The 12,334-nt window shown below is 39.8% G+C and overlaps 1 protein-coding gene across 2 annotated transcripts; it reads right to left on the minus strand.

Annotated features, from left to right (window-relative positions):
• Positions 1–1,727: 1,727 nt before the first annotated feature.
• On the minus strand, positions 1,728–12,314 carry FBXW2 (F-box and WD repeat domain containing 2). Of its 2 annotated transcripts, none has more exons than XM_005023991.5 (7): positions 11,965–12,314; positions 10,008–10,517; positions 8,052–8,246; positions 7,170–7,303; positions 6,458–6,544; positions 5,860–6,029; positions 1,728–3,065 (listed from the first exon to the last, which is right to left on the minus strand). In XM_005023991.5, the coding sequence occupies exons 2-7, from the start codon at positions 10,495–10,497 to the stop codon at positions 2,777–2,779; spliced, it is 1,365 nt and encodes a 454-aa protein (XP_005024048.1). In that variant the 5' UTR covers positions 10,498–10,517; positions 11,965–12,314; the 3' UTR covers positions 1,728–2,776. The 2 variants fall into 2 exon arrangements, with proteins under 2 accessions (XP_005024048.1, XP_038021063.1); XM_038165135.2 differs by having other exon boundaries at positions 10,008–10,425; positions 11,965–12,149.
• Between the last annotated feature and the right edge of the window lie 20 nt (positions 12,315–12,334).

Below are 12,334 nucleotides of genomic sequence, written 5' to 3' on the forward strand. Positions count from 1 at the left end.
CCCTTATCTTGCTGCAAGATGCTGGAATGTCTGATTTTGTCTTCTCTACACCATGTTAACAGATAGCTGGTGACTGTAATAGTTCATACCAACTTTTCCACCCCCAGCCCTCCCTTCTCACGTATTCTGTCTGGAAGGTTGAATTCAGTTTTCACAGGTTTTCAGACATCTTGTGCTTCAGCTCGCTGTCCATCTCTGCAGCCTCTCACTGGACCTGTTCCAATGCATAATTGTCTATTTTGTACTGGAGAGCTCAACACTGAATGTGGTTGCAGATGTTCTCTTGAATGTTGAACATAAGTTAAGAATCTCTTCCCTTGAACTACCAGCTATGTACTTGGTAGAATGTTAGTGTACAGTTGGCCTTCTGTGTCATAAGGGCATACTACTGATTAATGTTCAATTTGCTGTACAATAGCACCCCCGGGTCCATTCCTGTAAAGCCATTGAGTTGTCTCCAGCTATCCCTTTGTGTAGGATGACTCTCAGATGCAGAATAGTGCATTTGCTTTGGTTAAACCCAAGACTTCTGCCAGCCCATTTGTCCAGTCAGTTTGTCCCTCAGAACAGCATTCCCCATTCCCTTGCATATTGACTCTTCCCCTTCCTCTGGGTTCCCACCTTGCACCTCCCATTTAGAATTGTTATAAACATGCTGAGAAGGCACTCTGCATCATCAGGGCCACTAATAAAAAAAAAATAACCAATTCTGTCCCTTGAAGAATACTATTAACTGGATAGCAGTTGGATTTCATATCGCTAATGACCACTCTTCAAGCTTTTCATTCATCTTGCAGTCCAAATATTCAATTCACATTTCATCAACTTGAGTAGAATGGCATTTTTGGCATGTTCCTGCCTAAACTCCTGTGAAGGAATCTTAATTAAACTTTCAAGGTTAATGCAATGTTTTATACATGTCCCATCTTCACACAGCTTGTTTAACATGAGTTACTGCACACATCAACACACAGCATAGTTACGCTCACCTTAGGAATAATGAGACCTGCATTTCCAGACAGGTTATTGCAAGCTCTCTCTTTGATGCTGGTTTTGTTTTTCACTTTTGAGTGAGATAGCAAAAGCTGTAAGAGATCATCACATGTGCCCCACTTGGCATTGTTTAAATAAAGTGCTGTGAATTTGGCTTCTACCTGGTAAAATCCTTAACTACAAGCCTAATTTCAAAGTAAATTGGCATGAATAAAGGTGGAAAACTGGGTAAAGACTCCAGCCTTGTATTCAAGAGATGCTGCTCCACCATGAATTCATGCAATTCCTACCACGTCATTCCAGTATTGATTCTTGCCTATAAAAATTCTTCTTCCGTTGCTGCAATTCATACTATATACCTTTGTTCATTACTACACAAGGAACTATGTCTCCACAGGTAAATACTGGAAAGAAAAATCATCACACTTAAAATACTAGTGCTAGGCAAATTCATCTTTTCAGGGACCTGAGCCAATCTTCATGAAAACACCTGTTTTCAGCTTGTGTAAAAATAGACACTAAGGGGAGATTTTATTGTAAGGAAAACAAAAACAAAACAAAGAAACCACCTCAAAGTACTTCTAAAGCACGGGAGTTGAGATGTCATTGATACAGCTTTTAAGTACAAGTCATACACCACAAAAATATGTTGAGTATTGCTACTCGATAGTTAACTCATCTGTTTATCAGGTCTCTTACAGCTGATCAAAGTAGATGTTTTTCCACTCCTATGCTTGTTTTTTTTTTTTTTTCCAAAATTTTGATTTTTTTTTTCTTTTCAGAGATGTACCGTTCACATATGCCCCTGTTTTCTAAATCTAGATGCAACAACTACTTTAAGTGTGTAATTATATTAACTTCAACTTTCTGGGAAAAGTGTATGGCTGCTAGACATCAATTGATATAAGTGTGATTCTTGGTGTACGCATTGAACACCATCTTCTGATTCATTTAATTTCTAACTATCTGCAAACTAAATTACATTCTCACACAAGCCATAGGAAACGTGAACTATAAAATACTGATCAAATCATTCTGAGTGAGAAAACCACCAGTAAATATGATAATACTGTCAGATGTTCTCTAAGGTTAATTGCTGTGGCAAGCTCTATCAGATAGATGAAAAGTTGGTTCATTCTGTCTGAGGAAAGCTCACATCGACATATTCCTGAGCTTAAATTATTATTGTTAGCATCTGACCCTAGTTAAAGGACTGTGTTGATTCCCAATGTCAAAGATAGGTGCTTAAAGCTATCTCAAGGAAAAAAACATTTTGACAAAAATCAGTACTAGGGAGAGAAAGGGTCCATGTTCGCATTCAAGTTAAAAAAGCAGCCATGCACTGTAACCAGTATTTGCTGATACATATATATATATAAAAAATAAACAAACACAAAAGTCTACTCTAAAATAGTAGCTTCATCCACCTTCTGTTCCAACAGCCAAAAAAAAAAAACAAAAAAAAAACAGGGCAGAAGTCAGGTACAAGCATTATTTCATTTTAGACTTAATGGTGGATTTGAATGGTTTAAACATTACAAGCTATGCTTCAGAGCCCATAAAGGTATGCTTAAACATGAGTAAAAGACAAATTTAGTGGCGAATACTGTTAGCATGCTGTGTTGCATTATGTCAAAAACAACTCATTCCCAAATGCCCAAACAAAAGTAAATGATTGTGCACTGCATGGTGATACCACTAGGTGTGCAACTTTGGTTCATGCAAAGTTTCATTTTATGGATACACTGCTGATAGTCCTGAAGAATCTGCATACGTGATCTTTTCAGCCATGTTCTTTCCATAACACCAAATGGATACTGTGGTCTGGCATACTGGTGGCAAAAACCAAGCCCATATCATTTTGGCCATTTAATCCATTTAACCAAGACATTTCACCAGCTAAAAAACTTGAACCTCTCTTTGATTTTCTGTACTCCGGTAGAGGCCAGCGGCTTATCAATTTTTCTGTCCTCAAGTCCATTATATACAGGTATCTGTTATCAAATAGTAGAGCAAATATCTCTCCAAAGCCCAGCAAGGACACGTTTGAGAAGTCAGGAGGCTTGATAACCCTGGAAGATAAAAGTGTTGTTAGAAACTCTGTCACTACACAGTCATGAACCAGCATTATTAAAACAAATTCTTATGTGTCTACAGAGAGGAAGTATCTAAACTCATCTTTTCTAAATTATTCAAGAAGAACTAGATGAAAATTTTTCAAATCAAGGAAGTGAGCACTCAAGTCAGGCCTGTGGTTTCAGTGTAGGCTTTCTGCATTCAGGACAGACACTTCTAAAGATAAATAAATGTTAAGGTTTGAAAGGGATTCTGCACAGCAGAAGAAAAAAGAAGTCAATTTCCAGATATACACACAAGAGCAGATGTACTTGTATTTTACAGAAAATTTTCATAGGGATTTCACACCTAAATGTCTATAAAAAGGTACAAGGTCTCATACTATTCTTTTGACCACTCTTTCAAAAGTTGGAAATAAAGCACAGAAAGGTCTTTTTGTGACAATACAATAAATCATTCAGCACTGGTCCTTACAAGAATGTTGCTTTACTGACCCTTTATGTAAGTTAAATATTTTTACTTTAGGGAGAAATAACTGAATATATTAGTTCCACTAAACCTTTGGGATTTTGTTGCCTTAATAAACACAACTTGAACAAAAATTAAAGAGGATGTTTTCCACAGCTGACTGAGTGTTTGATCATAGCATTACATAAAGCACAGAACTAAGGCACAAAAACATATGGAGATGAAAAACTGTTCTCAGCAGTGAGAGAAAATCTTTCTCTTTTGAAGAAGCAGCTCTCCTGAAGTAGATCTTCCTACAGTAGGTACTCTTCCAATATTCGTGACATTTCAATTGAGTCTGCTAACAGTTTTAGAATGCACTTTTTTGATAAGTTACAATCTTTGATGACACCATTTCCAACAGACAGAACCTCGTTCTCTTTTTTGAAACAGAATACTTGATCCTTTTTTGCAGTCCCATTGATTTTACTGTCATTCCACACTGTTATTGAGAATAACAGATTTCAGTTCAGTAGTCCTATATAAGGGAAAAGTGTCTTTTTAATACCTTGTACTGTCTAATGACCTGCAGAAATGGCCTTCTGGTTTGCTGCAGAGCAATTTGGGTAGCAACATTAGTCACTAGTTTTATGTTCACAACTACAGCAATAAAGTCTGATTTAAGTCTATTTTGAAAATCTGTAGCTCATGTATTGAAAATAAGAGGAGTAGTTAGTGGCCCGAAAGCAAAACAGCAATCAAATGGTTGGTATTAACAGGTGATAAATTACAACAAAATCTGGTCAATACAAACAGAATGAAACCAAGCCAAGCCAAGCCTCCCTCCATCGTATTTGAAGTCCTGGAAGTTAGGTGAAGTCCCTGGTAACTGGAAAAAAGGAAACATCACTCCCATTTTTAGAAAGGGTAGAAAAAGAGGACTCGGGGAACTACAGACCGGTGAGCCTCACTTCTGTGCCTGGGAGGATCACGGAAAAGATCCTCCTGGAAGCAATGTCAAGGCACATGCAAGACAAAGAGTTATTCCAAGAGACCCAGCATGGCTTCACCAAGCATAAATCATGCCTGACCAATCTGGTGGCCTCCTACGATGGAGTGACTGCATCAGTTGACAAAGGAAAACCAACTGATGTCATCTGCCTGGACTTCTGTAAGGCCTTTGACATGGTCCCACATGACATCCTGATCTTCAGCTTGGAGAGCTACAGATTTGAAAGGTGGACCTTTCAGTGGATAAGGAATTGGCTTGAGGGTCGCACCCAGAGAGTGGTGGTCAATGGCTCCATGTCTGGGTGGAGTCTGTTGATGAGTGATGTCCCTCAAGAGTTTATCCTGGGACTGGTACTGTTTAATATCTTTATCAGTGACATAGAAAATGGGATTGAGTGCACCCTTAGCAAATTTGCAATGACACCAAGTTGAGTGGTGCAGTTGATACCAAAGAGGGAACGGATGCCATCCAAAGGGACCTGGACAAGCTAGAAAAGTGGGCCCATTTGAGCCGCATGAGGTTCAACAAGTCCAAGTGCAAGGTGCTGCACCTGGGTCAGGGAAATCCCAGACATGAGACTGGGAAAACTCATTGAGAGCAGCCTTGCAGAGGACTTGGTAGTTCTAGCGGACAAAAAGCTTGACACGAGCCAGCAACGTGCGCTTGCAGCCCAGAAGGCCAAGTACAAGGATGTGGATCTGTTAGAATGGGTCCAGTGGAAGGCCACAAAGCTGATCAGAGGGCTGGAGCACCCCTCCTGTGAAGAAAGGCTGAGAGAGCTGGGGCTGTTCAGCCTAAAGAAGAGAAGGCTCCAGGGTGACCTTATTGCAACCTTTAAGTACTTCAAGGGGACTTAAAAAGATGGAGAACAAATTCCCGCTTTGTTTAGTAACGATAGGACAAGGGGGAATGGCTTTAAATTAAAAGAGGGGAGATTTAGATTAAAGGTTAGGAAGAAATTCTTCACTCAGAGGGTGGTGAGGCACTGGTTGCCCAGAGAAGTTGTGGATGCCCCATCCCTGGAGGTGTTCCAGACTAGGCTGGATGAGGCCCTGGGCAACTTGATCTAGTGGGTGGCATCCCTGCCCATGGCATGGGGGTTGGAACTAGATGATCTTAAAGGTCCCTTCCAACCCAAGCCATTTGATGATTCTATGAATATGTGTGAAGAAAGATGTAATTCAAAAGGATCTTGATAAAAAATCTTTACACATCTAAAGAAAGTTATTAAAACCAATACGTTTCATATAATACTTTCACAGAATACTTTATATTTTCTTCAAAGTACACCACTGGAATAAGTTCTACACATTTTAAGACGAAAGATTTACCTGAGAATATCATAGCTGGCAAAGTCCCACTGGTATAATCCTAGTGCTGAACTGCACACTATGTATTTACCATCGAAGTGCAGCCTGGGCTGCAGGGATATGCTGCGATCTTCAGAAACAGACAGTGTTTTCAAACATTTGCAGTTTATTTCCCTTCCAATAGGCCAAATCTAGAATTAAAAAGCAAAAAACATGTTAAGACCACAAAACATTTAAGTGATAAACCATTACTCAAATAGGCTCAGTCTCTTGTTAAACAGCAGGTGAATGTATGAATGTTTTTCAGAAATACTTATCTTCTTTATTTTCTTTAAACAGCAGTATTTGCCCCAAGTGTTTCACTGTCACATTAGCACATTAGGCATGAAAAAAATACTTATTTTTTTAAATTACCATTCATGTCAAGCTACCATTTGATTCTAAACATGATGGAAAGCATTGAAAAGTTAGCTTCCAAAGAGTTTCTTGTCTTGAACACAACTTTACAAGTAAGGACTATGAGAGAAAAAGTCCTATATTAATTGTCAATCAGCAGAGCACTCAAGTATTCTATTTCCCTAGGAAGAACAATGATGTGTTCGTGACATATGGTACATACCTTGATTTCATACTTATCTGCACTTAGAAGAATATAATCCCCAGGACTATGCATAAGAGATTTGACTTTGCACTTCTGCAAAACTACCTGTAATTGAAGGATGTAATGACTTATTCTGATGCTGTTAACCAAGCATTCATTTGTATTTTCCATTTCATTATACAGGAGTATGCTACAGAGATTGTTAAAGGCAATACAGATACTTTTAGCAACTGAAGGGAAACTGCTGTTTACACTTTTTTTGCTCCTACTAGTGAGAACTTACTGTACTAATACATTAAGATAATTCTCACTCCAGCACACATTCCAAATTCTGAAATGCTCACAAGGAAAATACTGTTTCTCAACTTCAGAACACTTGTCATGCTTAGACTTTGGTTATCAAGATCATTACTTTTTCTACATAATTTTTAGAGTAGCTTTCTTTCAGAACCACTGTATTCATTTGGTCTTTGAATTGAACACCAATTCCTAGTAGTATTCCAGCTTCTTTGGAACAGAAATCTCTTCAATGTTCTGAAAGGTTTAGTTACAGCTTAAGTATTTTTTCTTTTAAAATGTTGTTTTGCACTATCTACATTTCTTGATATTTTTCAGGTTCTGCACTTAGGGACAAGGTTGCAATTAAGATACAGAAATTCAGAACATGCTAAAAACTTCACGCAAGGCAGTCTTTTGCAAGTGTTTTTATTTAAAAAATCAATATTCCCACCTTAGTGACCCATTCTGTGTGTCCAGTAAGGGTATTCAGGCATGTTCCTGTTGATAAGGCCCACACTTTCACAGTGAAGTCTGCAGAGCCACTGACCAGAATGTCAAGTTCATCATTGTAATCCACACTAAAAACTACAAACAGAGCGGGTTTTAAATAAGGAATACCAGTCTCTGTGCATGTGTTTTTCTGAGACACTAACTGGGTGAAAATGCATAAGCTACTACAGTTTTAACTGTTGTTCTTGAACTGTATACATGAATTATCAGTGCATCTCCAAACGTACACTACAAAACTACCATTTGCTCAAATTAAAAGCATGTAGATCAGTGGTTCTATTATGACTGGATTACAGTGAAGTGTAACATCACCGTAGTTCCTAAGATAATAGTTCTAAGAAGTCAATTTCAGCAGGATTAGTACAACTGGTATGTCATACAAGAACAGACCTACAGCTGAGTTGAGGGTATTTTGTGGTAGAGGACAGATAATTAAGACAGAAATGCACATAGAGATTCCCAGGATCTATTGTGCTCTCTCCTGTAAGACCATCTCCAGTTTGGGGGTATAAAGATCTCCTGTTGACACGTGCTCCCTGTTATATATGGTTTGCCTCTTTTATTCAGAACTCTAGAGCACTACATCACCACTGCACTTAGTATTATTTTCCTGCAAAAAACTATATTACTATGCCTTGGCATTATCCAAGAACGGACAGATCTAGATCTGTTCTGGCCACTTCCCTCACAAAAAGTGATTAGGGACAGAGCTTTAAAACAATACACTACTGTACAGAAAGCTAACTTAAATTATAATGTGTTCTATTATATGTGATGTACATTACTTGACTGGTGAAATTAAAAACTGGGAAGTTCAACATACCTGCACCAGTGTGTCCTCTGAAATGCTGTGTCTTTGCCCCAGAGCTCCACTCCCAACAGGCTACTGTGTTATCAAAAGATCCTGTTACAAGCTTTTGTTCATCAAACTTCACCGTAGCACAAGTGTGTGTCTGGATCCCATAGATGCACTGACCTGTGCTTACATCCCACAGTTTTGCAGACAAGTCATCTGATCCTAGAATATAAAGTATCAGGATAATTGCAAGCAAATAATATATACAATTTTCAAGCCTTTACTAGTATTTCATTTCTGTCTTAAACATAGTATTTTCACAGAATCACAGAACAGTTGAGGCTGGAATGGACCTCCGGAGATCAACCCCCCTGACTCAAGCAGGGCCATGTAGAGCCAGTTGCCCAGGATCGTGACCAGATGGCTTTTGAGTATCTCCAAGGAGGCAGACTCTACAACCATTCTGGGCAACCTGTGTCAGTGCTCCATCACCTGCACAGTAAAATCAAACTAAAACAAAACAAACAAAAACACAAAAAAAACACAAGGGTTTCCTGACGTTCAGATGGAACCTCTGGTGTTTCAGTTTCTGCTGACTGCCTCTTGTCCTGTCACTGGGCACCTTTGATGAAACTGGTTCTACCCTCCATTTAGGTATTTATGCATATTGTTAGGATTCTCCCAGGCCTTCTCTTCTCCAGAGAAAATAGTCCCAGCTCTCTCATCTTTTCCTCACAGGAAAGAATTAACCATCTTAATTATGTTGCTAGATGTCTGCCTTCCATTTTCCCTTCCACAGATACCAGCACCCACACCTGGAAGCTTTATAAGATAGATCATGCTCAGGTTTGGGGAGCCACTGATTATACTGTGTTTTAGTTTGTTTCAGGTAGGAAAGGAGTCCATCAAATCTCTCCATAGATAAAGATGGAAAGACAGCAGATGAATACCAGATCCCCGCATCTGCCATTTTTATTTCTTTCTCTGTATGTTTTTTTTTTTTAAAAAAAGCAAATAAACTTATAACAATAACTCAAGTCTGCTGGTTTTAGAGAGCAGGAAAAAGAGCCCAGACCATTCTCTCTCTTTTATTCTCCTGTAGTTTCAGCACATAAATGTGCCACTTTTCAGTAACATTTGACAATGCTGCTTCGTGTGGATTTTCCTTCCCTGCTGACTAGGAAAGTGAAAGACTGGCCAGCATCTAGTTGCTAGTTTCTAGTAAACATCCTAATGTACCAGCTGATGCGAAGGTACTTAGCCACTATTTCTAACTTATTCTATAATACCGTGATCTCAAGTCATTGGGAAATCCTTGGAATATACTCTGACAGCAGTTACCATTCTTTTGTACTTAATGTTTCATATTTGTTCTGGCTGTATTTCTGAGTTCAAACTGAAATCTTGAAGTCTGCACTCTTCAGGAACGAAGCTGAAACCACCAATACAATATGCAAGTCAGATTAGTAGCAAGGTTAAATCTACTTTATGGTTCTTTACACAAGAGCTTAGATTATGTTAAGAACTGAAAGTGCTTATGAATATATCAGAGAAATTGTCACAAGGAAGACACTTTGCCTCATACAGCTTGAGAGACTGCAGTGACCATACAGTCAGCCCAATCAAGGTCCCTTTAACCTAACATATCTTCTAAAGGATAACTAACATAGCTGTACTTCTCAAATGTGCTTGCTAATACAAAGAATGATATGCAACAATGATACCATCTTTTTTTTGACTGGTAAAGAAATTGGTGTCTTTGTGTGTGTGTGTGTTTTTTTTTTTTTTTAATATTAAAGTGACTAGTGAGTTTACTAGATCCAGAAGCTTCAGAAACCGCAAAATAAATTTATTTTTGAATCACATTGAACTGAGTTAGCACTATGAAAATAACCTGTCTGGTCAAGGAAAATTAACTTGTAATTATTCAAATGAGGCTGTGTAGAAGATAACAAAGGACTACAAGTTTTCTGAACTTCCTACCTGTGCACAGAAGACCGTCTTTATAGTAAAGTGCATATACTCTGGCACTGTGTCCAATTAAAGATGATGTCTCAAAGGCTTCATGGTCCTTCAGCTGCTTCATCCTTGAAATAGCCTTTAGGTAAACCTTCTTCCAGTGTAGAGGATCCTGAACAGAGTCATCTATTTGCCAACCCAAATTCTTACATGCAGTCTGCCAGACCTCTGTACAGGCACTTATAACCTTATTCCATTGCTTAGAGACGAGGCAACATGTGAGTAAGGTCTGAGGATCAAGCCATTTTAACAGATAAAAACTCAGTTCCAATGGAAGGAGTTTGAGGAAGTCCCTCTTGAGAAGAATCTCTAGATTATTGGAGAGGTGCCTGAGCTGGACTGCTCCACTCAAGCTAATCAGGTGATCCAGAGTTTCATTTTTCTGCAAGTCCGTCAGAGAAAGAAATGTAATAGAAATGTTATCAAGCCATGCTTCAAAGTCCTTTTTCTCCATAAGGTTATGGAAAAATTTACCTGTGATACATCAAAATACTGTATTAGTTCTATTCAGAAAGCAAGGTAAGCATCACATCTTTATTATTGGTACATCAGTATTCCATTGGTTAAAGCATAGACTGAAGTAACCAAACAAAACATAAAATATTCATGAGGCTAGTAAAGAGCATTTGCACAAACTTTGAACTATTGTCTGACCTGTATAAGACTTAGAAGTTAGCTGTACAGAGCAAGCGCATGTTAGCGTTCATTATGAATATTTACATCTTTCTTGTTACAGGTTAACATTTTTAAGTTCTGAATCCAGTAAGGGTTGATTCAAGTTTTAAACCTACTACAGCAAATAAACACTGTCTTACAGTTTACTCATGGTTTAACTCAAAAAGGGAAGAGAACAAAACATACAGAGGGATAAGAAGCTAGTTACTGACAGAATTTATTCAGACTTTTGTCCTGAACTACTTTATGGGAAAGAGAAAAAAAAAAAAGTTAGCTGCTTTATTTTTAAAGAAGATACAAAGATATGTCTGGAGAATTGTATTGAAGAATGTTAGTCATCTTTTGTATCTCTCTGACCTCTTTAATTTTTTCCCTATTTTCCAGTTTATTTCCAATGAACAGAATTAACCATGAAACCGAAGGCTTCAAATGGTACTTCTTAAACTCTGTGATCTGTAAGCATTTATACTATGCTGTAGCATTCTCAGGTTTCTAAAATATGTTTGAAACATCGGGCAAACAGTTAAAAAGCTTTATTTATATGTATTTTCTTTGGAAGAACTCACTCCACTCATTAGATAACTAACCAAATTTAATTAATAGAAGCTCCCAAATCCAAAAAACTGAGGAATCTGAATGGGAGCCAAATATGTTTATTTCCGTACAGAAATGTATTTCTGTTTACCTTTACAGAATAAAACCTTAAAGAACACCTCTTAACGTGACATAGTAGCACTGAAAAGTAGAGTCTTCACTATGAGAAGCTGCACGTGGCCTGCAGAGAAGTATCAATTCTTGATAAAAACACAGGAAGGCACTGGGCATTAAATGCACAAAATCAGCTGCTTCTGTCGAGTCACAAGTTCATGCAGTCACTGTTACTGTTGACAGCACGTAAGGGCTTTCCTCAGCAAGTATGGCAGAAAGCGTAGCTGCTGCTGCTCTATAACAGGCACACGTTCTTTTTAGAACAAACAGTTTTCTAACAGTCTCCCTAACGATAAAAAATACGTGAGCTCTAAGGTGTGTGTTGCATTCAGCACATGACGCTACTGCTGAAACCAACAGCAGCCGCGAGGGCCCGGAACCGGCGCTGCGTGCACAGGGCTCTTTCCTAGGCGATATCTGACAACCGCGCCGCTCCCCCACCCGTTCCCATTTCCCTCCACACGCAAAGCACGGCGAGGACCGGAGACCTTTAGCGCAGCTGTAGCCACCAGCAGCCGCCTGAACAACTCCCGCTCACCTCAGGTAGCGGCCAGGCGCGGAGCGTCCTTCGGCAGGCAGCCGCCACGGCTCGCTCGGTCCCCCAGGGCCCGCCAGGGACTGGGGCTTCCCCGCAGCCATCGCTCCCGCAGCAAAGGACAGGCTCCCGCCACTTCCGCAGCCCGCACCACAACCTGCAGGCACCCGCGGGAGCGGCCGCCCTCGGATACTGCTGTGCGCCTCAGCCACGCCCGACGCGGGAGGGGAGCCGGGAGGGGGGAGAGGGCGCGGAGAGAAGGCGAGCCCCGCGCCGTGGCAGCTGCGCCGGGCGAACCGGCCGGCACCCGGAGGGAAGGCACTCGGCCGGAGCCCACGGCTCTCCGTAGTCGGGCAGCTTCCGGCGCATCCTC

The sequence above is a fragment of the Anas platyrhynchos genome, chromosome 18 (assembly GCF_047663525.1).
Source record: "Anas platyrhynchos isolate ZD024472 breed Pekin duck chromosome 18, IASCAAS_PekinDuck_T2T, whole genome shotgun sequence".
Lineage (NCBI taxonomy): Eukaryota > Metazoa > Chordata > Aves > Anseriformes > Anatidae > Anas > Anas platyrhynchos.

Excerpts from the sequence above, each read along its gene's own strand:
- FBXW2 (XM_005023991.5), bottom strand. The coding sequence starts at position 10,497 with ATGGAGAAAAAGGACTTTGAAGCATGGCTTGATAACATTTCTATTACA. Across the intron at positions 8,247-10,007 it reads AGACGGTCTTCTGTGCACAG|GATCAGATGACTTGTCTGCA; the intron begins GTAGGAAGTTCA and ends TTTATATTCTAG. Across the intron at positions 7,304-8,051 it reads CAGAGGACACACTGGTGCAG|TTTTTAGTGTGGATTACAAT; the intron begins GTATGTTGAACT and ends CTCTGTTTGTAG.